At 38.7% G+C, this 26,298-nt stretch overlaps 1 protein-coding gene across 3 annotated transcripts in view; it reads right to left on the minus strand.

The window, feature by feature from the left end:
• Positions 1–6,620: 6,620 nt before the first annotated feature.
• Positions 6,621–26,298, minus strand: part of CCDC68 (coiled-coil domain containing 68) — a 48,758-nt gene continuing 29,080 nt past the window's right edge. For 2 of the 3 annotated variants that reach the window (XM_019463994.2, XM_019463993.2), the window contains exons 9-12: positions 20,257–20,362; positions 18,858–18,941; positions 9,407–9,483; positions 6,621–7,088 (exon numbers count right to left, since the gene is read on the minus strand). In XM_019463994.2, coding sequence (XP_019319539.1) covers positions 7,031–7,088; positions 9,407–9,483; positions 18,858–18,941; positions 20,257–20,362 — 325 coding nt within the window. In that variant the 3' untranslated portion in view covers positions 6,621–7,030. Of the gene's footprint in view, positions 7,089–9,406; positions 9,484–18,135; positions 18,296–18,857; positions 18,942–20,256; positions 20,363–26,298 lie in introns of those variants that run through there. The other variant, XM_053902747.1, reaches the window with a different exon arrangement.

The following is a 26,298-nucleotide window of genomic DNA, read 5'->3' on the forward strand; positions in this document are numbered from 1 at the left end:
AATTTTCCCTTCACTGCGCCTTCCAGAAAACATGGGTTTTCTCAGCATGTTAGGAAAACACAGACAACCAAGAATTAAGATACAGATTCCTAAAAACTGTTAGTTTACCACTGCTCAGAATTCAAAGAACTAGAAGGATAATTTACTTTTCAAATAAAAGGAATGATTTATACAAAGGAAACATGAAAGACTATATTGCATGGAAAATGATTGAGACAATGTTAGGACTCACTCTTGACCTGCCAGTCCAGCTGCACTGATGTCCCAGCTATTCTGGGACACACCTGGTCTGCCTGTCCTTTGGAGCTAGTGCACCTGGCTTGCCCCTTCCCGGACGCTTCTTCCACCAAATAATACCTTTTTCGGGTCACTTTCCTAGCCTTCTTCCTATCTTTGCTTACTTAAATGTTTTCTTTAAAGAGGGAGGCCTTATTTAAAATTACTATCCTATTTAAATTACCAATCCATGGTTACTACATTTATTTTATTTTTAATTTTTTAAAATGTTTATTTTTGAGACAGAGACAGAATGCGAGTGGGTTGGGGCAGAGAGAGAGGGAGACACAGAATCCGAAGCAGGCTCCAGGCTCCGAATGGTCAACACAGAGCCCCATGCGGGGCTTGAACTCACAAGCTGGAAGATCATGACCTGAGCCAAACTTGGATACCCAACCGACTGAGCCACCCAGGCGCCCCCATGGTTACTACATTTAAATTATCACCCAGTTTAAAAGTGTAACCACAGCCTTTCACCCCTAGTAATTCCTGATCCCTGTGTTCGGCTTTATTTTTATTCACAGTCCATGGGACATCTCTGACTTTATTATCTGTTTGTTTTTTTGTCACTAGAATATATTTACATTAAGGTACAGATTTTTTCCTTTTTCTTTCTTCTCTGACACATTCACACCCTCCTCTTTCCCCACTGCCATAGCCCTGGCATCTAGAACAGTGCCTGGCAAATAGAAGGCATCAATATATATTTGTTGAAAGAAGAAATGAACGACTCCTACACGAGAACCTGATTGAGTAGGTATAGAATAATGTAGCATTAACTTAAATTTTTTAATTACTTTATTGAAATTAATATTTAAATTGTACAATATATTGGTTCTGGGCATGGAAGATATCCATGAAAACATAACCATTATCTACACACTGGACATTTCTACTACCCCCATATATTTCTCTGTTTTGCTATTCGCACTTTCCCTCTACTCGCTACCCCAGGCAAATACTGATTTGCTCTCTTTCACTATGGGATCACATAGTGTGTCCTCTTTTTTTCCTCTAGATTCTTTCACTAAGTATAATGATTTGAAGTTTATCCACTGTTGTATATATTTATGCTTTGTTTCTTTTTATTGTCAAGTTCTCTTCCAAAGTATGGATGTACTATGTTTTATATCACCTGTTAATGGACATTTGTGTTTAGTTCTTGGCTATCACAACCAAAGGTGCCATGAAAATTCAGATACACATTTCTTGTGGACAGAAGCTGTTGTTTCTCTTGGGTAAAACAAAAACAAAAAACAAAGAATGGAACAGCTAGGTCATATGGCAGGTGTATATTTGACTCTTAAAGAAACAGCCTGGTTTCCAAAGTGCTGGTCCCATTTTTGCATTCTCGCCTTTAGCACATGATTTTGTTTCTCCACATGCTCAATAAGGCTGGTGTTTGTATTTTAGCTGTTTTAGTGGGGGTTTGGTATTTATTTCTTAGAGGTTTTCATTGGCATTCCCCTGATAGGCAACGGATGAGGCATCTTTTCATACGTGTATTTGTAATTTGTCTATCTTGTTTTAAGAAGTGACTCTCTGAACATTTTTGTCCATATGTTTATTAGTTTGCCTTCTCATTGTTTTAAAAGTTCTTTATATATTCTGAATACAAATCCTATACATGTGAATATTTTCACCCATTCTGTAGGTTGCTTTTTAAAATTTGTTTAGTGGTGTCTTTCAAAGAGCACAATATTTGAATTTTAATATTCAATCATCAATTTTTTTCCTTTTATGGTTTGTGTTCTTTGTGTACTAAACACAAAGGTTGTAAAGTGTTGCAAAGAGACTGTTTTCCGCTAGAAATTTTAGTTTAGTTTTACATTTAGGTATAGTGTCCATTTCATGTTAATTATACACTGTGAGAGATAAGAATTGATGCTAATTTTTTTTCACATATAAAACTTGCAGTAGGGGTGCCTGGGTGGCTCAACTAAGAGTCTGACTTTGGCTCAGGTCATGATCTCGCAGTTTGTGGGTTCGAGCCCCATGTAGGGCTCTGCGCTGATGGCTCAGAGCCTGGAGTCTGCTTCGGATTCTGTGTCTTCTCCTGTCTCTGCCCCTGTCACACTCTTTCTCTCTCTCAAAAATAAACAACAGCAACAAAAAAACCCACAACAACTTGCAGTATTTTCAATGCCGTTTAGAAGACTTTCCTGTCTCCTTTCTATAGCCTTGACAGCTTTGTCAAAAATCAATCACACAAAAAAAAATCACATAGATGGGTCTATTTATGGATATTCCTTTCCATCCATTTAGATATTTGTGTATGTTTTCACCAATAGCAAATCAAATATTAATATGTTTAATTTCAATTTCACTAATTTCAGCTTTGTAATCTGTGAACTTGTTAACTTTATTTACTAGTTCTAGTAGCTGTTTGGTAGATTCATTAAAGTTTTCTACATTAACAATTGTATGAACAATGGACATTTTACTTTTCCTTTCCAATTTGTATGCCTTTTCTTCCTTTTTCTTTTTCTTGACATATTCCAATGGCTAGGACTTAGAGTACAATGTTTAAGAAAAGTGGTGAGGGCAAGCATCTCAGTATTAGTCTTTCATCATTAGTTATATGAACTGAAGGCTTTTTTGTAAATGCTGTTTATCAGAAGGATAAAATTTCTTATTCCCAGTCTGCTGAGTTTTTATCATGAATGAGTGTTAAATTTTGTCAGATACTTTTCTTCACCTATTAAAATAATTATATAATTTTTCTTCTTTATTATGTGTATATGGTTACTTAATTGATTTTTTAAAATATTTTGGGAGAGAGAGACAGAATGAGCAAGGGGAGGGGCAGAGAGCAAGGGGGGCAGAGGATCCGAAGCTGGCTCTGTGCTGACAGCAGTGAGTTCAATGTGGAGCTTGAACTCACAAACTAAGAGATCATGACCTGAGCCAAAATCAGGAGCTCAACCAACTGAGCCACCCAGGTGTCACTCATTGACTTATTTTCAAATGATAAATCAACCTTGCATGCCTAGAATAAATACCAATTTTCTGTAATTCTACTTCAATTTTTAAACACTTATAAGTATATATTTTAATAATAACACAACAATTAAATATGATTATCTAAATCTCTACTGAATCTTAAGATTTCCCACCCCCCAAAAAAATGGAAGGAAGCAAAAAAGGAGGAAGGGAGGAATTAAAATGATTATGACATTAGTTGAAGGAATTTTCAGTTCTTGATGGAATGGGTCCTTACATCAATATTGATGAGGATTCTATGATTACCTCAGGCTCAGAGGAGAGGTAAAGAAAGTAAAGAAATATGAAAGAATTTGAAAAGTGTGTTCTTAATTTTATAATGTTACTATTTTTTCATATTCAGAATAAAATATTAGTAGATTACTTTTTCCCATTAATTTGGATCCAAGAAAAAATTAGCAGAAAAATTCAGGGAGTCATCTAAATACCTGCTCACTAGCAAAACCAATCCATTGATTATGGATTTTATTGTCATGAACAATCAAATAAAAATGGTTTAATTTAATTATGCATAATTATTTTATCTTATTTATTTTTTTAAAATGTTTTTGAGAGACAAAGAGGCAGAGCACAAGCAGGAGAGGGGCAGAGACGGAGGGAGACACAGAATCCAAAGCAGGCTCCAGGCTCTGAGCTGTCAGCACAGAGCTGGATGCGGGGCTCAGACTCAAGAACCATGGGATCATGACCTGAGCTGAAGTCAACACTTAATCTAACTGAGCCACCCAGGCACCCCTACTTATACATCATAATTTTAATGTAAAAAGAAATAAAAACAAAAAATAAACAAAATATATCAATTTCTTTATTGTAGACAATTATTCAAAAGATAGATGCATTACACCAATTATTTAAACGTTTCTCTTTGTTGTTGCTTGAACATTTCCTAATGGTAATTCGTAATGATATATGTAATCAAAGTGAAACTGTTTCTTTTCATTTCTACCTTCATATATTCACTTCAAGGTCCACTTCAGGCCTTCTTATCTAATGTATTAATTAGTATAATTATAAGCACAATTATTTAGGCTACAACTGAACTGGTATTTCTTTTCCTGTATTTCTCGTGTGATACTACTTTCAGATTAATACTTTTTATTCTCCATTGTAATTGTTTGTTTTATGGCTCAGAAATATTTATTCCAAAAACATTCCAAATGATAAAAGCTGAGACAGTAAAGATATAGGAAAAATCTATATATGACAAGTAAATGATACTGCTGATGCTATTAAAAAGATATTTTTGTATTTGAAGAGTCCAGATCTTTTTACGCTGCTGAAACTGCTTGATCTTAGTCTCAGGAAATCCAAAGAACATTCCAAGGTGAACATGGAGGGCACATGAGCACCTCCTATCCGTATCACGTCCAGTGGTACTTTCCGTGTTCAAAGATGTTATGCTAAGTGAAATAAGTCCTCCAGAGAAAGGCAGATACCATATGTTTTCACTCTTATGTGGATCATGAGAAACTTAACAGAAGACCATGGGGGAGGGCAAGGGAAAAAAAAAGGTTAGAGAGGGAGGGAGCCAAAACATAAGAGACTCTTAAAACTGAGAACAAACTGAGGGTTGATGGGGGGTGGGAGGCGGGGGGGGGGAGGGGGGTGATGGGTATTGAGGAGGGCACCTGTTGGGATGAGCACTGGGTGTTGTATGGAAACCAATTTGACAATAAATTTTATATTAAAAAAATAAAAAACAAAATAAAAATGAGCAGAGTGAGACCTACATTAAATCCAGCAGTGTCTTCCTATTTTTGTCTTTAGAATACATTATTCTAATGGGAATCATTCTGGTTGTTAGGTCTGTTCAATGGATCCATTCCAAAATCTCACATTTATTAACATCCAGCTTGGTGATTGAGGTGTAAGAGGAAGCTAAGTGATCACCAGGTGAAAAGTGAACTCACACACTACACTGCAAATGCTTGAAGCAGAATTCATGATCCCAATCTCCCACAAATGTGCCTGAAAATACACTGCCAAAAAGTCTTCCATGTGGTATAAGGTCATGATAATAAATGTAAAATTAGAAGATTTTTAGCAAGTTGTTTTGAACTACGTTCTTACGAGGGTAGTCCAAGTAGGTGAAAGGCCAACTTATTGCAGGAAAATATTTACTTTATGAGTAAAGTTTCTTTCTGTCACTCACAGGATGGTGCGGATAGCCAACAAGGAAGCTGTTTCATTAAAGTAGCAAAAAGAAAAAGCATTTCTGTAGTGTGGGAGTATCTCAGACCATCAAGCGAGCAGGTAGAAGGAATACTGACAGCCAAATCAAGAGGTCCAAATCCTCGCTCCATTGTAGCAGCAGGGAAAATTACCGGACCTCACAGCATCCACCCCTGTGAGATGGTAATAATAGTATGACTTGCTTTTGAGGTCTTTTGGGTAGATTAAAGCAATTAATACAGGTAAAGTACTTAGAATTGTTCCTGGCATCGGAGCCGTGTCATAAATGCTATTAAATAACTACATCTGAAAAACCACCAAGCAATAAAAACATGATTCACGAAATGCACACATATAGTTACGCAACATTTCAAGGATTACAGTACGTCAATGAATTTATAAATGCGTCACTTAATCTCATTTGAATGTATTTTTAAATATTTCATAGATAATACTGATATTTCACATTCCACATTGAAAGGCTTGAAGCAGCTTTCCTGAGAAAATGTTTACAGTCGTACACCAGAGAGGATAATCAAAAGGCTTACAAGTAATTCACCCTTCAGCAGGGCTAAGTCTGCCCATTATTCATTTAGTTCAAGTGCCTTCTATCCTGTTAGCCCGTTTGCACTTCTACAAATTAGAGTCTAATTTTCCTCATAGCAAGCACAAACTCACCTGTGATGAATGCCTGTATCAAAATGCAAGCACACTTTCACCAAGGCACTGGACATACGATGGATGGAGAATCTTCCCAGCTATAGACAGTAGCCATTGCTCCTCTTAACCCACAATACACGTATTTTTGTGAAGGTGTGAGTTGACGGCATTGTATTCCTATTCTTTCCCCCAAATATTTTCTTAGCTAATACAATGAATCTTATAAAGAAAATTAGGCACCAGGTCAGAGTCACAAACTGCATTTCTTCATGCTTACTTGTGGGTTATCTCTCGCAACCAATTCTCAATCCCAGCTAAAGAACAATGGCTTCCAGAGGTGCGGTAAGATGCCGTGATTCTTAGCAATGGAGGGCTGCGTGGATTGGGGAATTAGCTAAAAAGAACCTACTTCTCCTGCCCATAATGCCATAGAGAATAACTCTCCTACTAACGATAGGTCAGGAGATGAATTTATAAATGCATGTTAGGATATTTCTTGTTATTCAAAGTTAACTTTAAAATATATCATTTATTCACACACATGCACATACACTCTTCCATTTATATACATAAAAACCACTATCAGAAGGTTATAGTTGACAACCTTAAACCACTCCCTTCAGCAAAAATCTGCAAAAAATATTCAGATTCTTTTTGAAGTTTAAACAAAATTCATCTTCCATCAAATGCCCCAGGTCTCTTCACCCATTCAGTAAGTTTTGAAGGAAGAGTTCCTTGCCTTGAATATACATTTGTTTGATTTTCTGGAGTGTCCTCTTCCTGCAGAGCCGTTGACGTATAATAAATCCCATTGAATACTGCCAGTGAGCCATTTTAACTTGCACATTTAGTCTGTGTTTCAAGGAATAAATAAGACCCACATAGTGATCTTGCTTATTGAGATCTTCAGCTAGTCAGCTCATTTCTGGAGCCTGATCAACATCAGATAGGGCGTCGTGCCTTCAGTCTTCAATTCACTGTAGAAAAGATCAAATAATTATTGATAGAGAGCACATTAAACTTTAGCGATATAATTGGTGTATCACCACCATTTCCATCTCCACCACCGCTATACGACCAAGTCTGAACTAATTGCTTTAATCTAAGAGATCTGGTGGTTAATTGGTTGACTGACTAATTCCCCATGAGACATGATAGAATCACACTGTGGAAGCATCTAACTTATGTAAATTCAGCTAGTTGTAGAGGGACAAGAGTGAGGAAGAGTGAGGGGAAGTGAGAGAATTAGAGACTATATCTGCCATTCCATGCAGTGAAGGCATGCATTGGAGTGACCTGGAGACAGGAAACACGAATCAACCCTCCTGCCAGGATGTTTGAGTCCTGTGGGCTTCTCAAGTCTGAACTTCTCCCCTCACTGTGTGATTCCAGTATTTACAATATATATGTATGTATATATGTGTGTATACACACACACACACACACACACACACACGTTTGTATGTGCATTTTGTTGTTGCTGTTTTTGTCTAAGAAGATGATCCTGAATCTCCAGCAAACACCCTTTCTGGTGTTCAAGAAACATCTATATGTTTTAATGCTCAAAGACACCACCTTGCTTTTTAATATTTACTGAGAGATACAGAATTATATTTTGTGGGTAATTAAAGAGATTTGCCTGGATTAATTTTTAAATGCATATGATTTTCCCCCTGAACAGCTACTTTTCTACTCCAATCTCTCCCTTGAGTTATAATTCCACTGTATATGGGTGAACCCAGAATTACCACATCATACTACCACTTACGTCCTCAAAGCAGCCAATTGGCCATATTTCATTTTGCAAACATGAGACCTACCAAGTCATAGAAAGAAAAGAAATCTTTAAAACTAAAAGATGTTTAACAATGAATTTACTACAACTAAAGAATTGGCCATAGAAGTCATTCTTTCCAGCACATTCCCTCTGTACGGGCTAGAGTCTCTGCATTCAATACTGGAGTAGTTACAATAAAGAGACAAGCAGTTGACCTCTCCTTCACTCCACTCTGTCTGCGTTCCCTACAGGGTCAAAACAGCTGATGCCTCACCACCCCAAGGGGACTGGTATCTGGTAAGGGAACAAAAAAATCAATTGTCTTCCTTTTCCTTGGAAAGTCATGCTTGCTCTTCTGTTCTGGACTCTTCATTTCTTCCCCCACTGAAGTGACTACTTCTCTCACTGCTTCTGAAATGTGGGTATTTCACTTCCTCCTGTAATATTTCTGGGGCTTAATTTCTTTTCTTTATTGGAAGTTTCAGGGCTACTGGCCAAAAAGTGGATAACTTCGCATCAGGGGGACTGACAATTTTAGAAGAATCTATTCAGAATGGCTTCATCTCATCTCTCATTACATATATCATTAGCAAAGGGAAGCAAGGCTGCAGGGAGTTCTGCCAAGGGAGATGGACCCACCTGAATTCTTGGACTGATATTCATCACAGCGGGCCTGATTTTCTACCTCAGGCACTGAACAGAAGAGAGTTTCAGAAAACAGGCTTCTGCCCTAGAGGGATTAGACTGGGAAATTCAAAAGCTGCTAGAACAGGAAGTTTTTAATCACTTTTTAAATGATTCATGTAATTACAGACTATGTTTTCTTTTAAGTGATAATTTCATAGAGTATTATGGAAATAAGATTTGAGCCCAGAAGTCTTTTTTTTTCTTTTTTTTACAACTTGTCACTTCAGATTCTGTCACCATTAGAAAGTGACTTTGATGGTTTCAACTATCGTTTTGATTGCTGTAGTGGGTCATTATCATTGCTTGATTCAGTCATTATTAGGTAGTTATTGAAGACTCTTGCCCTTAGCAATGCAGGAAATAAAGTGAAATACAAGGAACCATTCCTGCCTTCTTGACATTTACAATCTACCTGGTTTGAGATACAGTCATGGACATTTAAATAAATACAATTTATAATTAAGGTGTTCATCAATGCTACAGAAAACAGGAGTAACAGAAAACAAGGACAATAGGGAAGATGATGTGTACTGCTTGTAGAAAGAGTTGAAGCAGATACCTGGCTTGTTTTATGGCACAAAGCAAGAAAAGATATCTAAATTTATTCATTCATTTATTCAGTAAGTATTTATATGTTAGGCTTTGAGGATTCAATGCTGAACAAATAACACAGGTCCAGTTCTCAAGAACTGGGAAACAGACAATAAACAAGTGATTACATAAGTATTAATAGATTGGAATATTTCTCAAGTGGGATAGATGCCAACATTCATGAATGAATGTTCAACAAAGCTGTGACGGCAGATGGCAGTGGGGGAAGAAAAAACTTACCTTGTAGAGACACCCTTGGATACTGTTGTTCTAGGAGTTTCAGACCAAAGTGCCACCTTGGTTTTTAGTTCTTTATTCTAAAGTGAAAAAAAAAAATGATTACATAGGTAGCACATTGATTAGCCACATGCTTAATACTTCTGATCAACCCACCACCTACATCACTCCTTGGCAGTAAGCTTGTTGTTTCAGTCACTCTATTAAAACACAGAATGTAGCTGGTCGAGAGTCACTATTATCTCTGAAATTACAAAAACATCTTGAAGAGTACATACTTTTCCAAGGGATTAAAATAGAGTATTCTACATTAGCCTCTGAAATTCAACAGCTGAACTATGTTTGATTTTACAGTTTCTTTTATGTAGAAAGAGTTGCAAAGAACTTCACAAAATAACTTTATTAAAGAACCTTGTTAAAGACACCCACAATATTTATTACATGTTTGTCTTTCTTGTGCAATTTCTTGATTATAAACTCCATGAAAATAAGCACCATCTGTTCTTTTACCATATAGTTCATGGCATTTTTAGCCTCAATTTTCTCACTGAAGCCTCCGTTTCTTGATCTCTATACTAGTGGTAAATAATACATGTCTTGCCTACCATGTTGAAGTTGTTGGAAGAAAAATCTCATATGATCATAATATTTTAAATCTGGAAACGCTCTTATAATTCTGGGAGATAATGCAATGGCTGATAATAAGGAAGGCCACAGTTTAATTTCTCAGGTACAAATCCTAGCACAGCCACTTGATAGCTTTGTGACCTCACTTAGTTTGCCTAACCTCTCTGAGCCCAATGTCCTCATCTGTAAAGTGGAATCATCGTTTTTTTCTTCGCAGGTTCTGAAATGAGATATTCAATATGTACTGTGCCCAGTGTCTGGCACAGATTCTTAAGACTTAAGATTTTCTAGTCCAAGTACCATTTTTATAACTAAAAACTGAGGTCCAAAGAGCTTAAGTGCCCAACGTCTTGTTCCTGGCAGAACCAGGGTTCAAAGTCATGTCCTTCTGCTGCAGTGCCGCTGTCTCCTCTACAGCATAGTCACACCAAGCACATTCATTCAACAGATCTGGAAAATGAGACTTAAAACAGCAAAGCATCATGCTCACGGTTGTCAGTTGGCTGCACTGGCAAGCCAGAGGTGTTTAAAGGATACACCAGTATAGTAGGGTCTGGGACTGAAGGGTGGCTCAGTGGGAGGTTAACAGGGGGTGCTATAGCTTTAAAAGAACAGTAATACACCAGCTCCAATACCTATTGGGAAACTAAGGAGTTAAAGTGTCATATTGAAGTTTAAAAGGTATTTCCTAAAAGTCCACCAGACGGCTTGGAGCAAGCCAACACGAAAATGCATGTTTTGGGGAAACATGTTAGAATTTTCATGGAAGCAAGAGGTTTAATAGTTATGCATGCCTAGCAAATGTCAAGATTTTTTCCAGGTGCTTTCCATATATCTATTCTTTGATAACTTTTATTCTTATGCATATTAAAGAAATAAGGCTGGCAAAACTCAAATTGTTTAGGTAACTTGTTTCTGATAACCCACACATTGTATATGCAGGACTCTGTTCAAATGTGCAAGCTTTATGCAATCCTGTGTGACTCCAAATCCTATGCTCTTTTCCCTGAAAGGTGTTCTTTTTCTGTAACCAGAAGAATTAGCTCAGCCTCCTTATATTACAAATAAGTAAATGGTGAGCCCCAGGAGACACAGAGATTCAATGATTTCTGAAGGGATTTCAGGTCTGATAAACATGAAACAGAAGAAAGGAAACCGTCAGGAAATTAATCAATAATTAATCTGCATCCATCCACCTATCCATCCATCTATCCAATTAGTTTCTGCCATGTCTATGGCACCAACCCATGGGCAGAGGGAATGTGAAGACGCACAAGAAAGTATGGATCTTCCTTTCCAGTACACAGCATACACAGCATGGTGGAAGTGATAAAACAAACATGTAAACATTAAAAAATAAAAAATAAAAAGTTCAGGAGATTCCCGAGGCAGTAGGTAATTAATCACTATGTAAAAGGTATAACAGAAATCAGTGAGCAGAATAATTTATGATATTTTCATACACAAGGAGATTTCAGCTGGACCTTGAAGACAAAATGAAATGGCCTAGGTGGAAAAGAAGGGAGAAAAAGGTTCTTAAAGTGTGATCTTGGGATCTCAGCAATATCAGCGTCACCTGAGAACTAACTAGAACTACCTACCCTCAATCTCCAATAAGACCTACAGAGAAACCCAGGGTAGCCAAGGAATGTGTTTTAAGAAGCTCACTTCTTAAAGTTTTAAGTGTTTATGTGTTTTAAGATGACTCTGCCGTCTGTTCAAGTTTGAGAACCACTGGACTAAAGTGCTGGTTTTCAGTGTTGGTTGTATATTGCAATTATCTGGAGAGATTTAAAAACTAATGAATCTAGAGTCTCATCCCAGAGATTCTGTTTAACTTTGTTGCAGTCTGGGTTCAAGACTTTTCAAGACTCCATAGGTAATTCTCATGTGCTGCTAAGATGAAGAAACTAAGATAAAAACATGGAGGCAAACCATAAGAAACTCTTACACAGAGAACAAACGGAGGGTTGCTGGAGGAGAGGTGGGTGGGGGGATGGGTTAGATGGGGGATGGGCATTAAGGAGGGCGCTTGTTGGGATGAGCACTGGGTGTTATATGTAAGTGATGAATCACTAAATTCTACTCCTGAAATCATTATTACGCTACATGTTAACTAACTTGGATTTCTTTTTTTTTTTTTTAACGTTTATTTTTATTTTTGAGACAGAGAGAGACAGAGCATGAACGGGGGAAGGGCAGAGAGAGAGGGAGACACAGAATCGGAAGCAGGCTCCAGGCTCTGAGCCATCAGCCCAGAGCCCGACGCGGGGCTCGAACTCACGGACCGCGAGATCATGACCTGAGCTGAAGTCAGACGCTTAACCGACTGAGCCACCCAGGCGCCCCAACTAACTTGGATTTCAATAAAATTTAAAATAATTTTTAAAAAAGATGAAGAACCATTGAAGGAAAGCTGAGACAAGATGTGGATTTTGCCCCTTCATATCCCTCAGCATCTGTACTGCGTAATAACTAAAAAATGGAACAAAAGTCTTCACACACATTGATCATTCACTGTGACATTTCAAGAGTCAAGCACTTAACTAAAGTCTCATGTAGGAAATGTACTTCAGATTTAATAAACTGATAATAAAGATGTTCCTTGTATAATGGAGGTAAAGCTAATATACACTCCAAACAAGTGTAGGCACATATCATTGACCAAGTATGTTGCTGAGAAAAACTCCTCTCTATACAATACTCTGCAAGTTAGGAAGCAATTCAAATCACATCATGATGACAACAAATACTAAAATAATCCAGGCTGGACAATTATGTAGAGGCTACTGGGATTTTGTCCAAAACGAATTCCTAGTTTCTCAAGTTGCTGAGTACCAAACAGCACAAAAGCATAGGAGTTATCATATTAGACTGTCTTTATTTTCATTTATCTCAACTTCCATGCTGATTTATTTCATTGGCTAGATTTAGATACTTATTTTTGATTCATGGGCTTTCATAGTTTTTCCTTTAATTAGAACAGCCATATCCACGAATTTTATTACATCGTTACTTTACAAAACTACAAATCAATGACCAGAATATGTCTGCTTTTTTATGACTCTATCCAAGGATAGTTTGACATGATTTTACAAGAAAGCCTAATTTTTTGCATACTTTCTACCAACACATTCTTGTTAAAATAAATGTTAGGGATGATGATGGTTATATAAAATAAGATAATCTTCAATGTTTAGAAAATGGTATAATTTCTGAAGACACATTTCCCTATCAGCAGGTCATTAGTGAGGAAGCTAAAAATGCATGAAATGCATGAAATGTGAGAGGAATGTCAGAGCTGAAGATTAAGATGATAAAGATATCATACAAAAGTAGAAAGAAAAATAATTTTGGTAGAGTTAAGCAGAAATTCTCCAGTGATATTAAAAAAAATTTTAAACCTTAAAGCTTTTTAATATTTATTTATTTATTTTGAGAGAGAGACAGAGAGAGAGAGCGCGCAAGCAGAAAGGAGCAGAGAGAGAGAGAGAGGGAGAGAGAGAATCCCATGCAGGCTCTGTCCTTTAAGCACAGAGCCCAACGAGGGGGCACAATCCCATGAACCATGAGATCATGACCTGAGCCAAAATCAAGAGTCTGATGCTTAACTTACTGAGCCACTCAGACACCCCAAAGATTGTTTTTTTAAAGAATAGAGTTATATGAGTGTATATATCTCCCTTGCAGAGAGGGGGGAAAAATACCCTGCTAGAACAGAAAGAATGTCATAGAAAAAAGTATTTGTTACCAAAAAAAGTATTTGTTACCATGACTCAAAAAACTGGAAAATGGAAATCATTTTAATATAGGAAATGTGACCATGACTAAAATAAATGTAAAAGGTCTGGCAAATTTAATGACTTCATTTCTAAACACATAATGTATGTACACACATATATTTCACACATTAATATAAGCACATGCACATACACACCCCCTGAGCACACACTTAATTTAATCACTCAGATAAACAGATTTTGTGGTGGTGATGGGGGGAGGGGAGCAGGTGCTTCCAAGGCAAGAAGACTCCAATGCAGCCAAGTGACGTTGAACGAGTTTCTTAACTTCTCTGAATCTCAGTTTAACCAGTTATGAAATGTAGTAATAACTTTCTCCCAGAGTAGTTTTGAGGATTAAATAAAATGAAGCATGTAAGCATGCCTAAAAAGAGATGAATGCTTTTGGTATGGATGAGAAAACTATGCTGTCTGTGTGGTTTAGACTGGTGATGTGCTTACACAGGTTGTTCAAGCTCAGGTGACCACTTTTTATAAATGGAATCAATTCATCCTGTTACATAATGGATTCTAAAATAGGCAGCGGTCTTAAATTTGCAGTGAAAGCCAGCCTACCCCTGCGTATATCATCCCAGTTAAGAACTTCATAATAATCACTGACTAGGACCAGACCAGAAATAGGCTAACCATGGCTCAAGCACTCACTAAATTCAAGTACGTGGTCAAATATCACAGGTCCAGAGATGCTTTTCCTGATTCCCATCACTCTCTAACATATTGTCATATTCTACACTTTTCAGAACACTTATTCTCCCCAATTGTTTATTTACTTGTTTATGTGTTATTATCTGTATTTTCAAATAAAGTATAAGCTAGATGAGGTCAGGGACAGTCTGTTCTGTGCATTACCCATATACTCAACATTTGAAACATTTCCTGGTACATCATAAAGACACATAACTATTTGATGGATAAATTAAATTCATGTGGTTTGGACTTTATAAAGCTGAAGTGGTTACTGTAAAATTCCTTGCTGTGAAGGAAAAGATTTATCTACAGAAGATAATAAATTTTGAGAATATATAAAGGCATTCATCCAATAGTGCCATAGTTTGAAGTCTTTTTGTAAAAGAAAACATTAATATATAGTGGCTTGAATCAAGCTATCTACAGAGAATCTGAGACAGTATTGAGAGGTGCTTTCACATCACTGCAAAGAGTCTGTGGCCAACCAAGAAGATTCCATGAGGGGAACAAATCTGTTGCTTTCTCATATCATGCCAAGTGGCTAATCAGCAATTATTTGCTGAATTTTTGAGAAAATAGAAACATAGTACACTGGAAACAAATACATTGTTCTGGTAGTACCATTGATACCTTGATCCTGTGATGACAGCTGGCACTTCATTACGTCTGACCCAGAATCCAGAACCACAATGCAGTGAAAGCCCAGAGACAGGTAATCTCTCCAATTAAAATGTATTACCAAAGTGCAGTGAGTAAAGCAAGAGGGCACTGGAGCCAAAACAGGCAGATACACCATTGGAACAGATTTCCAACATGAAAGTTCAGTTTAGGATAAAAGGCATTTCAAATGCATGAAAAAAGCCCAGACTTCTCAGTAAAGTGAGACAACTAAAAAGTTAGATCCCTACCTCACACCAAACTTCATGAATTACATGTAAACTTGGATTTAAATGAGATTCCCAGTCCAAAATGGGAATCTGAGAACATGTGTTTATCATCTCCCCCTTCTTATATTTTATTAAAATAATAACAAATGATTTCTATGTATTAAAATCTCTTAGTAATAGAGAGGGGGGAAAAAGACTATCAGCAGATTGGAAATATGAGGACTGAAGGACTGTTGACTGCCAGAGCAGAGGCAGCTGCAGATGGGCCTGTGGCCACTGAGGGAGATGACTGATCCTGCAGAAACCTAGAAGTCAGAGAACACATTATCAAAAACCTTAAAAATGGATATACTCTGAGTTACCAATTCCACTTCTAAAAATGTATCTTAAGGAAGGAAGTAAATATATAAATGATTAGTGATCTTTGTATAAAGATGTTGAATTCAGTGTTGTTCACAGAAGCAATACTGAGGGGTGCCTGGGTGGCTCCGTTGGTTAAGCGTCCGACTTCTGCTCAGGTCATGATTTCGCAGTTCATGAGTTCAAGCCCCACATCGGGCTCTGTGCTGACAGTTTGGAACCTGGAGACTGCTTCAGATTCTGTGTCTCCCTCTCTCTCTGCCCCTCCCTGCTCATGCTCTGTCTCTCTCTCTCAAAAATAAATAAACATTAAAAAAATTCAAAACAAAACAAAACAACAACAACAAAAACCCCACAAATGTAATACTGAAAAACAATCTAAGGTCCAACAATAAGGAGTGAGTTAATTAAATTATTGTAGATCAATATAGTGGCCATTTAAAGATAATACAAATGAAATCTGTTTGGTAAGCATAGACTTCTTGATATATTGCTATATAGAGAAAAAGACTCCTTGGCATGGTCTCTTCCTACTTTTCCAATGTCATTCCATGCTATTACATACTACTCTCAGATTAGAAGCAATCACAATGGCTCCCTGTCCTTCTGCCTGACCTGCCCTACCACCCAGTTTTCCACTAAGCTCAGATTAAAACTCATTTTCTTAGAGAGCTTGCTCCCACCCACCAATCTAAATCTTCTATCCAGGTGTTCTCTCTCAGAATACCTTGTTCTTTTCTGGCAGAATGCTTCCAAAATATTGCAAGTTACGTGTTCATTTATGTGTCTGTCTCCCTCTCTAGGCAGTAAAGTCCAGAGTGCAGGGCTCACTTATGTCTATTTTATTCAATATTGTTTTCCCTACCTTAGCATCTACATCATAGTAGCCACTCAATAGGTACTTATAGAATTAACTACAAGATTGATGATGTGAGCAAATGAGTGAAATGAATAAAAGCTTAAAAATACAATGAAATAGGGGCTCCTGGGTGGCTCAGTTGGTTACGTGTACGACTTCAGCTCGGATCATGATCTCACAGTTCATGAGTTGGAGCCCTGCATCAGGCTCTCTGCTGTCGGCACAGAGCCTGCTTCGGATCCTCTGTCCCCGTCTCTCCCCACCCCTCCCTGTCTACCTCTCTGTCTCGAAAATAAATAAACATTTAAAATAAATTAAATAAATTAAATAAATAAAAATACAGTGATATAGACATTATGCCATAAATAGTCTATATGTTTAATACCTATGCACACATATGTACCAGCTACATGAGTCCCATAGAAAAACAGATATACACAACTGTGCTGACTCATGGGTGGCAGGTTTGCATAATTTTCTTATTATATTTGGTTATCCATATTTCTTAATTTATATAGAAACGAATGACTATATATTAGTTACATACAAATCATAAAAGAAAAAATATTCCCTCAAGTAACATTTGCCAAAATGTTTGCCAAAAGTACACAAAGCTGTGAGGAAATACCCTTAGATACCTTTCTTGGGAGGAAGAGGCTCAAAGGGATATGAATCCCATCATCTGAGGCCCCTTGAAACTGACCAGCCGTTACTGGGCACCGGAGAGGAAACCAGTTTTGAGCCAATTATTCCAGAAAAATCGTCGCATTTTTCAACTGCACAGAGATGCAAGTATTTTTATCAACCAGTCACATGTAACCTAAAGAAGGTGAAAATCTAAGAAAAGCCCGAGGCTTCGAGGCCCCAACCTCCAGGACAGAGAGAACAGTGGTCCTCTGGGAAGGTCGACATGGCAAAACACGGCAATGGTTACAAAAGTTAAGATGTAAACGTATTTACGGCTCTTCACGTTATTGTGATTTGTTTGGGGAAAGCAGAAAGAACGCGACGGTGCGAGAAACGGTGTGGCAGTGTGGTGGGAGTATGGTGGTGCGGCTCTTCTCTGGGCTACCCTGTGGGGGGAGAAAAGCCCCCAGAGAGGAGAAGAAATCTAGTGGAAGTCAGAGCATCTCTGTATTCCTCGGGACAGGAGTGCATGGCAGGAAGTCGAAACACAGAAGAATGAAGTAGAAAAGCTGACCCGTCCAGGCGGCGAATGATGAGTCTCTGACAGAGAAGGAAGCGGTGGCTCTGAGCACCGGCGAGAGCCCAGGTGGACGCAGCTGTGGCATCTTGGGCACTCCAGCCACCCCTGTGTGGGCTTTGCTGCACTTGCTGGGAGGTGGGGCATGGCCGAGCCTGGGTCTGTAGCCAAAAGTCTATAAAGGGCCTCCCTAGTGAAGCTTAGATGAGCGGGCGGGAAGAAAAGCGTGTTTCTGATGGTAAATTATGAAGCGTTATGCTGCGATCGATGTGAAAGATAAATGAGGAGGAAAGAGAGGAGCACCTGGGTGGCTCAGTCGGTTAAGCGTCCGACGTTGGCTCAGGTCAAGATCCTGTGGTTTGTGAGTTCGAGCCCCACCTCAGGCTCTGCGCTGACAGCCTGGAGCCCGCTTTGGATTCTGCGTCTCCCTCTCTCTGCCCATTGCCTGCTCACACTCTGTTTCTCTCTCTCAAAAGTAAGTAAACATTAAAAAAAATTAAAAAAAGAGGAGAAAAAAGGGCATCTCAGGGCAGGAAAGAGACAAAGATAAAAGACAGCAAAGCCAGCTACCTGGCTGGGTCTGAATTCACAAAAGGTGGTCTTGACCAGGCTTCAAATTCACGTCCACCTGTTATTTTGTATCTCCCCAATATAGCAAGCATTCTGGAATATTTGGGTGAGCTTTCCACAGTTATTTAATAGTATTTAATGTTATAAAATAATGTTTAATACTTTAATGTTATTAAGAGTACCTCTCCCACAAATCTATAATTTCTTATGCACAGAAGACACACATCTACCCACACTCACAAAAAGACGCTCATATATACACACAGACACAAGTACACTCACACAGAGATACTCAGGCACAATGACACACACACCCGTGCACACACAGACTCACTGTGTCACAGTGGCACACGAGCACACACGACACATCCACACACAGGCTCATGGAGACACCGAGAACCCACACACACACTCACCCGCAATCAATCATACTGAAATATACATCACATTCCCTCCTTACCTGGGCTTCAAGTATGTTAACTTTTTCTTTCAGATTTTCAATCCTTTTATCTTGTTCTTTCAAATTAGTTTTTAATCCTTCCATCTAAGAATTAGGAAACACAATTGGAAGAATCTCGTCAGACAACAGGGAAGTTACTTAAGTCAGAAATTGCACAGGTTTTTAGGGTCAACTGGCGCCCATCAAGTTAAAAAATTAAATCCCAAAGCACTAGTGGGCTCAGCAGGTTGCAGGAAATAGCAGGGCACATTGGCACCTGGGGAGGAGAGCACGTGGCAGTCCTATTAAACACTGTCATCTTTGGAAAACCTGTTTAAACCGAATCCAGCGGGCACTCATCCTGTGGGAAGCAGCTTTGGCCATCACTGTCTCCACAGCATAACGTTTTCCTACTGAGGGTACAGAGGTGGGTGGCCGTCACGCAAGGCCACCGCCTGGCACGGGGAAGCTCCCCGAGGCAGAGATCTGGTCAGCCTGCGGCATCACGAGCTGAGCCTGCTTTGCTTGGGAAGAAAAGCATCTGCCAAGAAACAATGCGGAACTGGGGAGGTGGGGTATTAAGACCAAAACAGAGCGGGAAGAGAAGAAACCCAGGGGTTCTAAGGCCGATTCCGCCACTGTCATTTCTGTCACTGAACTACTCTGACCCTCAGTTTTCTCATCTGGAAAATGAGAATCTGGGATACCCTCTAAGTCCCTCCGGGCTCTCAAGTGCCATGACTCAATTCTCTGCGCTTTTGGTGAGGTCTTAGCCAAATGTTTTATTTGTGTTGGGGTGGTATGAGAGGTATTTGGAAGGATTCCTTTTGGAAACAAATATTAGGTAGTAAAAAATGATGGAAGGTCTAATTTTAAATCTAAAGCAGAGCCCTCAAACCAGATCAATAGATATCTTGAAATAAACTGGATGCGTACACAATCCACCGTCCATCTGGCTGCTACCGCAATTACCTCTTCTCTTTCACCTGCCAGGACGTTTCCAGAGAAGAATGGCCAGGCTACACCCCTGTCCCCACACACCTACTAAGTAAATTTGCTGTTTATGAGGTTATAAAAACACATCATCGTGTCCTCAGAAAGGGCTGAATCTTCTAACCTCCAAAATCGTCTAAAAAAACAGTGTACATTCTCCAGCTCAGAACCTCTTTTAAAAAATCATGGAAACAACTAAAGAGCAGTTAAACACAATTTCCCAAATATCTTCATTGAGAACACTACAGGAGTTGACATAGAGACAAAAGAAGGCATTGAACACAGGGTCATGCTGCCTGGGAATAAAAAGGAAATTTCAGCGGGGAGAAGAATCTCACTGCTTGTAAGGTCCAGACAAGCTGCCTGTATTCGGTCTTCGCACTGTAAACATCCCGTCTACCAGAGAAACACACTTGATTAATCTGACCTCCTGGATGACGCTGCGCAGGTTCTGATGTTGGGAATGAATCACAAACTGCAGATGAGAGGTCTGCTCCTGGAGAAGGGCAATCTCCATTTGAAGATCGTGGCAACTGGAAATGCAAAAGGAAAAAGAAAGAGATTTGCTGAGGCATGGAGCAGCTCATTTTTACAGCTAAGCTGCCAGACTGTCCTCACACACGACCCTGTTACTGGGCATCACGTGGGAAAGACGCTGGGGGCCCCATATGCCACACAAGACACTGAAGATAAAGAGCCACAAAGCGGTTTCTGATGAGCTCAGACACGAACTTGAATGAGAATATCCATTCATGTCAACTCCCTCCTGGCCATCTGTGACTTCCCTCCCTCCAGAAGGTAGTTGAGTCAACCTGTATTGAGCCAGATGAAGCACTCACATATCTAACCTGTCGTGCCTATGAGCACCCACAGATCTAGAACTCAGTGGGATGCACAGATAATTATGTAAGGATAGCAGGGCTAGAATATGGGGGGCCAGGAATGCAGACTTTATGTACAATGAGAAACCAATTTCTAATGATACACAGTTGGTGTGTGTTGTGGATTGACTGTGTTTGTCTTTTATTATTATCATTATCATTCTTACTATTATTATTTCGGCTTCCTACTTTGGGTATTCTACCACCTATAAATAGAGCATAAAAAAAGGAAATTAAATTCCAGCTAATATTTTGAGTCCACATCAACCATTGTGAAAAAAAGATGGATGATGTTTGAATTTAGATTATTCATACTTTTCCAAAACTCCATTTAGGTAACTGGAACTGATTATACAGCTTTTGACTTGCCAATATTTTCTTCTTGCCAATATTATTTTAGTTTTGAGGCAGCATGCATTGTGGCCAGGTCACCAAGCTTGGAAACACTGTGACAGTCCATAGCAGATGGAATAATCCCTACTTTCATTGCTTTACAGGAATATACTTAAAGAGGTAAGTGAATATGCTTGGGAAAATAAGCTTTTACACAGTAATATATTAATTTTTGTAGCTATTAAGGTTTTATAGTTAGTAGCCACCACCAATGAGATTGCAATTCTGATTTTTATAGCGTCTACAAACATTGCAAAGGTCATGGACATTCATGTGACACTACAGAACATATTCTCATTTGAAAAAAAAAGAGTTTCATTTTGTTTCACATCATGTACTAAAACATTGCTTCTCAAACTTAATATGCATTGGAGGATCTTGTTAAATCATGAGGGAATCTTGTTAAAATGCACATCTGATCCAGCAGGCTGGGGTCGGGCTTGGGATTCTGCTTTTTCAATAGGCTCCAGGTTGTTGCCAAGGAGTCTGCCTGCCCATGAACCACTGAGGTTGGCTCGATATCTCCTACTGTATAATATACTCTCTCAAAGCCAAGTAACTTGCAGGCAACTTGTAATATTTAAGACAGTCTTTTCATTGTTCCCCTGTTTTGGTTTTGCATGAGAGAGCTTTAAAAATAGTTTGTTTCACTGTAGAAAAAATTAATTTCTATAAAACTACAGAAGTTCTTGCGTAAGTACCAATATTATATAATGTTAGCTGTTACTCTGTACTTATCCTATGGAATTAAATAATATATGCTATAAAAATACCATGCAATTACACAAAATATATGTAAAATGTAGTTCATTGTTGTTCACAGCATAAAAATTGGAACGCTAAATGTTCATCAACAGAAGACTAATAAAACAAATTATGCTAGATCCATGCCATTTTTATTTTACATATACATATATGTTACAGAGATAGGCCAATAGACTTGACTTATATCAAAGATGATTCTGCAGAATTTTATAAAAAGGATGGTCTTTTCAACAAACGAAGAGACAACTTCAGTTGTTCTGAGACAACTCTACATTCATATTAAAAAAAAAAAAAAGAAAATTAATCCCGACCTCACCTCATAAGAAAAAGAAATTCCATGTAGATTGTAAATAAGCTGGAGACCCCAAAGACCTTTAGAATATAATATAGAAGAACACCTTCATGAATCTGCAATAGGCAAAGGTTTTTTAAAATAGCATTCAAGACAGTATTAGCCACAAAGTTAATTTTGACTAGACGAAAATGAAAATCTTCTAGTCATCAAATGAGAGGGTAGAGGATAACCTCAGAATATTGAACTGAAATGACTAATAAAGGCATGTACTCGGGATCTATAAGGACCACATCTACCCATAAACAAGACGGATACCCCAGTAGAAAAATTAGAAAGGGACTTGAAGAGGCACTGCCCAAAAAAGAGGAGTTTAGGACATATGGGGCAGAGAAGGCAGACAAAGGTCTGCCCAACAGCTGGTGCTAAGACTCAAAACTGCTCCGGTGAAGAGGGAAAACAGAGAGAAGAAGAAGGAAGGAGGAGTCACTCAGGACGTCCTGGGAAATAGCGAGAAAGAACTCAGGATTCCTTACAGAGGCAGGCTGGCTTTGAATATTTATAAACTGTTCACAAACCCATAAGAAAATTAAAAAATAAAATATAAACTTGTAAAAATGTTGAAGACCAGTATTCAAAATGGTCTCATTGTGTCCTTCGATGACCCAAAACTCAGACCAAAGGGGAAAAAACAATGGTTTTAGAAGATGGGGCGGGGTGGACCTTACGCTCCTCAAAATATGAAGCTCAGGAAATTTCTCCACCTATTCCACGACGGTGTTACCATAGAAGTCACTGTAGATAAATAAAAACCTGAAAGAGGTCTCAAGTGGAAGAAAATATTTCTAGCAGCATTCTTGAAAACACAGGGCTTTCATTTCAGGCTTATCTGTATTAATACATAGAACAGGGACTAATATAAATCGGAGAAATTCTCTCTTAGGATTGTCCAAATATGTCCAAATATGAAACCTAGTCACCCACTTAAGGTCTTTAAGTGCGGGAATATACTGAAATCAGCTGCCATTTGAGCTCCCTTTAATCTCCGCTCTTTATCTTTCAGTGAAAGCACTCAACCTTAATAAAGAGGTACTAACGCAAAACAGCAGGAAGAAAACATTACAAAGGCCAGGTCTAGAAAAGGATACCAAGCCCTAACAAATATCTGATTCACGCTCTGCCTCCCAGTGTCTCAATACAAATATAAAGTAAACGCTGAAATTAAAATACCTTTGAAAAACTTACACTGGGAAGATGCAGGTGTATTTTTCCCTACTCTTCCCACTGAGTACAACCAAAAACACAAGACGACTCTGGAAGGTGGAGAAGAAGGCAGATCAGCTCAAGACCTGAGAATCCAAGGAACAACACAATGTTGAGTTCTTTGGGTTTTCTTTTTGCCTCATATATCCCAGACTCGGAGCTGAAAAAATCTGCAGCCTGGAAATGCCAATGGGAGCAGACAAAAAAATGCCCCATCAACAAGAGAGGAAAAGCTTGGCCCTATCCTTTTGAGGAGGGAAATTGGGAATCCTCTCTGCATTCAGAGCACCAATCCTATCTTTAACTTGGAGAAATGTAAAAAAGAATGGCTTAGCCTTTAGTAATATGGGACCATTATAGCATAAGTACTTGGCGAGAAGCGAACCCTCAATCGCTTTGATGACCAATGTCTGCCAATCACTTGGCCAAAGGAAATTTAATTAATGGAGAATTGTCTCCAGTGTGTCCATTCATCAGGATACTTTAAAACCTATCTTAGGGTTAACTTACACCATCAGAGGGCAACATTATTCAACTGCATTGCCCTCTACTCCAAACTTACAATGGCTTTGACTGAATTGTTTTCTGACATCATGTTATTCTTTTGTAGAGGATTTTTCTGAGGTACAGCTCCTGTGTTTCTCAAAAGGATAACTCTAAAATGGACCTTTGTTATATCACAAGGCAGAGGGACAGGTTGGAAAACTGCCTTCTGCTCATAGACACACAGGGGAATTAGGAAACCAGTTCGAGGGAAAGTCTCCAGAGGTCTCCAGAAATGAAAGAAGGTCAAATATCCTCTATAGCAAAATGAGAACAGACTGCTCTAAGAATTCTAGAACCCAAGCTCCCTAGAGGCTGTGTAATGGCTTCAGTTAGAAACTCTGCTCTCTCCCTAAAAAGCTAAGAATGGATTAAATTAAATAAGGTACCTGGGGTTATTCTATCTGTCAACAGCAAAACACAATACATGCGGTGGTTTATTAGTGATGGTAGTAGAAATATGGACTCAACCTTGTTTTTAATGAGATGCTTCTGCCAAATCTCTTAACTCTCATTAAAAGTAACTGTAAGGGTTAGCATAAGGTATTATAATTATATGTTCATATCCATATACAAAAAAACTGTCACTTTCTCCTGAATTATAAATACCTAAAAGTCATCTTCTTTAGAGATGCTTTTAAAAAATTTTTTTATTAAAAAAAGTTTTTTAACATTTATTCATTTTAGAGAGAGAGAGAGCGAGCATAAGTGGGAGAGGGGCAGAGAGAGAGAGGGAGACACAGAATCTGAAGAAGGCTCCAGGTTCTGAGCTGTCAGCACATTGCTTGACGCGGGGCTCGAACCCACAAACTGCAAGATCACAACCCGAGCCGAATTGGGACGCTTAACAGACTAAGCTACCCAGGCACCCTGAGATGCTTTTTAATATTAAAAATACCAAGTTAGAACATAATGAATCTTTTCATCAAAATGGCAGAAAGTCATGGCACCCGTCAAACCCATCCTGCCTAAGGAAAATTTAATCACCCATACCCCCCTGCTCAGAGGAGCTACCACAGGCTATTTTTGGGGTAAGGGAAGACCACCCGTAGGCCTGGGAGTTGGTGCCTGCCAAAAGGCCATTGGTTAGGGGCACCTGGGTGGCTCAGTCGGTTGAGCTTCTGACTTCCGCTCAGGTCATGATCTCACAGTTTGTGGGTTCAAGCCCTGCATCGGGCTCTGCGCTGACCGCTTGCTCAGAGCCTGGAGCCTGCTTCGGATTCTGTGTCTCCTCTCTCTGCCCCTCCCCCACTCACGCTTTGTCTCACTCTTTCTCAAAAATAAATAAATGTAAAAAAAAATTTTAAAAAAGCCATTGGTTAGATGACAACACAGGGGATGGTTAACATGAGCGATCTCCCCAACAGGAAGTAGTATTAGGCCAGCAGACTCTTTCCTCTGCAATGTGAAAGGAAACTACAGAGAATATAAGCCAGCTGGAGAAAACCACTGAGAAAAGTTAATAAATCATACAGGAAAAACAAAGAGCGAGGAAGAATGAAACTGTAGAACACCCATGACTGAATAGGAGCAACAAAATAATCTGGTTTTTAAAAACACAGTTGGTGCTGATGTGTGGTCCTCCTGTCTTCCCAAGAGATGCATCTTCTTTATGGCCGTATCTATCCAATCTTCACCTGACAGAAATCCTCTTATTTGTGGTAGCTTAACCAAGTCTCTATTGCTTTAACCAAAAGCATCTGACACCTACTGATTTCACTTTCTTGTCATTTAGCATAGTGAATACCTCTACACACAGACAAGTAATAAGGAAGATAAATATTTGTGATGCCTACACTCTATGAAAATTGCATGAGCTTGGATGTTCAAACACCTCTCTAGAAACACAAAACATCCATTTCCCTCAAGATATTTCTAAAACCTCCCTAAGAGCTTTCTGAGAATTCCTTATAACACCTGCTCATATATAATAGAACAGAAAGAATAGCTCAGTTTGGTTTTCAAAATGGCTACACTTTGGGCTCAAAGGCTGACAAAAACCCTATTGTCAATAAAAATCATCTTTAAAGAAAAAATATCAAACTCAGGTTGTCTGAACTCTTAATAGAAAGCACACAGTACCAGCCAGCAGTCCTGCTACACGGAAAAACTCTCGCAGAAAAAAAAAAAAAAGATACTCCACAGATTTACTTAGAATTATGAGTATATGTAATTCTGAAGACCTATGGATGTCTTCCACAGTATTTCCTTCATTCTCTACGAGATGCACAGTGCTGTACTTCACTCTCTTAGAAAGTCCCCTGCTGGGGCTCTATGCCTGTACACAAAGAATATGTGTAAATTAATATTAGCGGTATGCCAGTATGTTCTG

The sequence above is a fragment of the Panthera pardus genome, unplaced genomic scaffold (assembly GCF_024362965.1).
Source record: "Panthera pardus isolate Hobbes unplaced genomic scaffold, ASM2436296v1 HiC_scaffold_15, whole genome shotgun sequence".
NCBI lineage: Eukaryota > Metazoa > Chordata > Mammalia > Carnivora > Felidae > Panthera > Panthera pardus.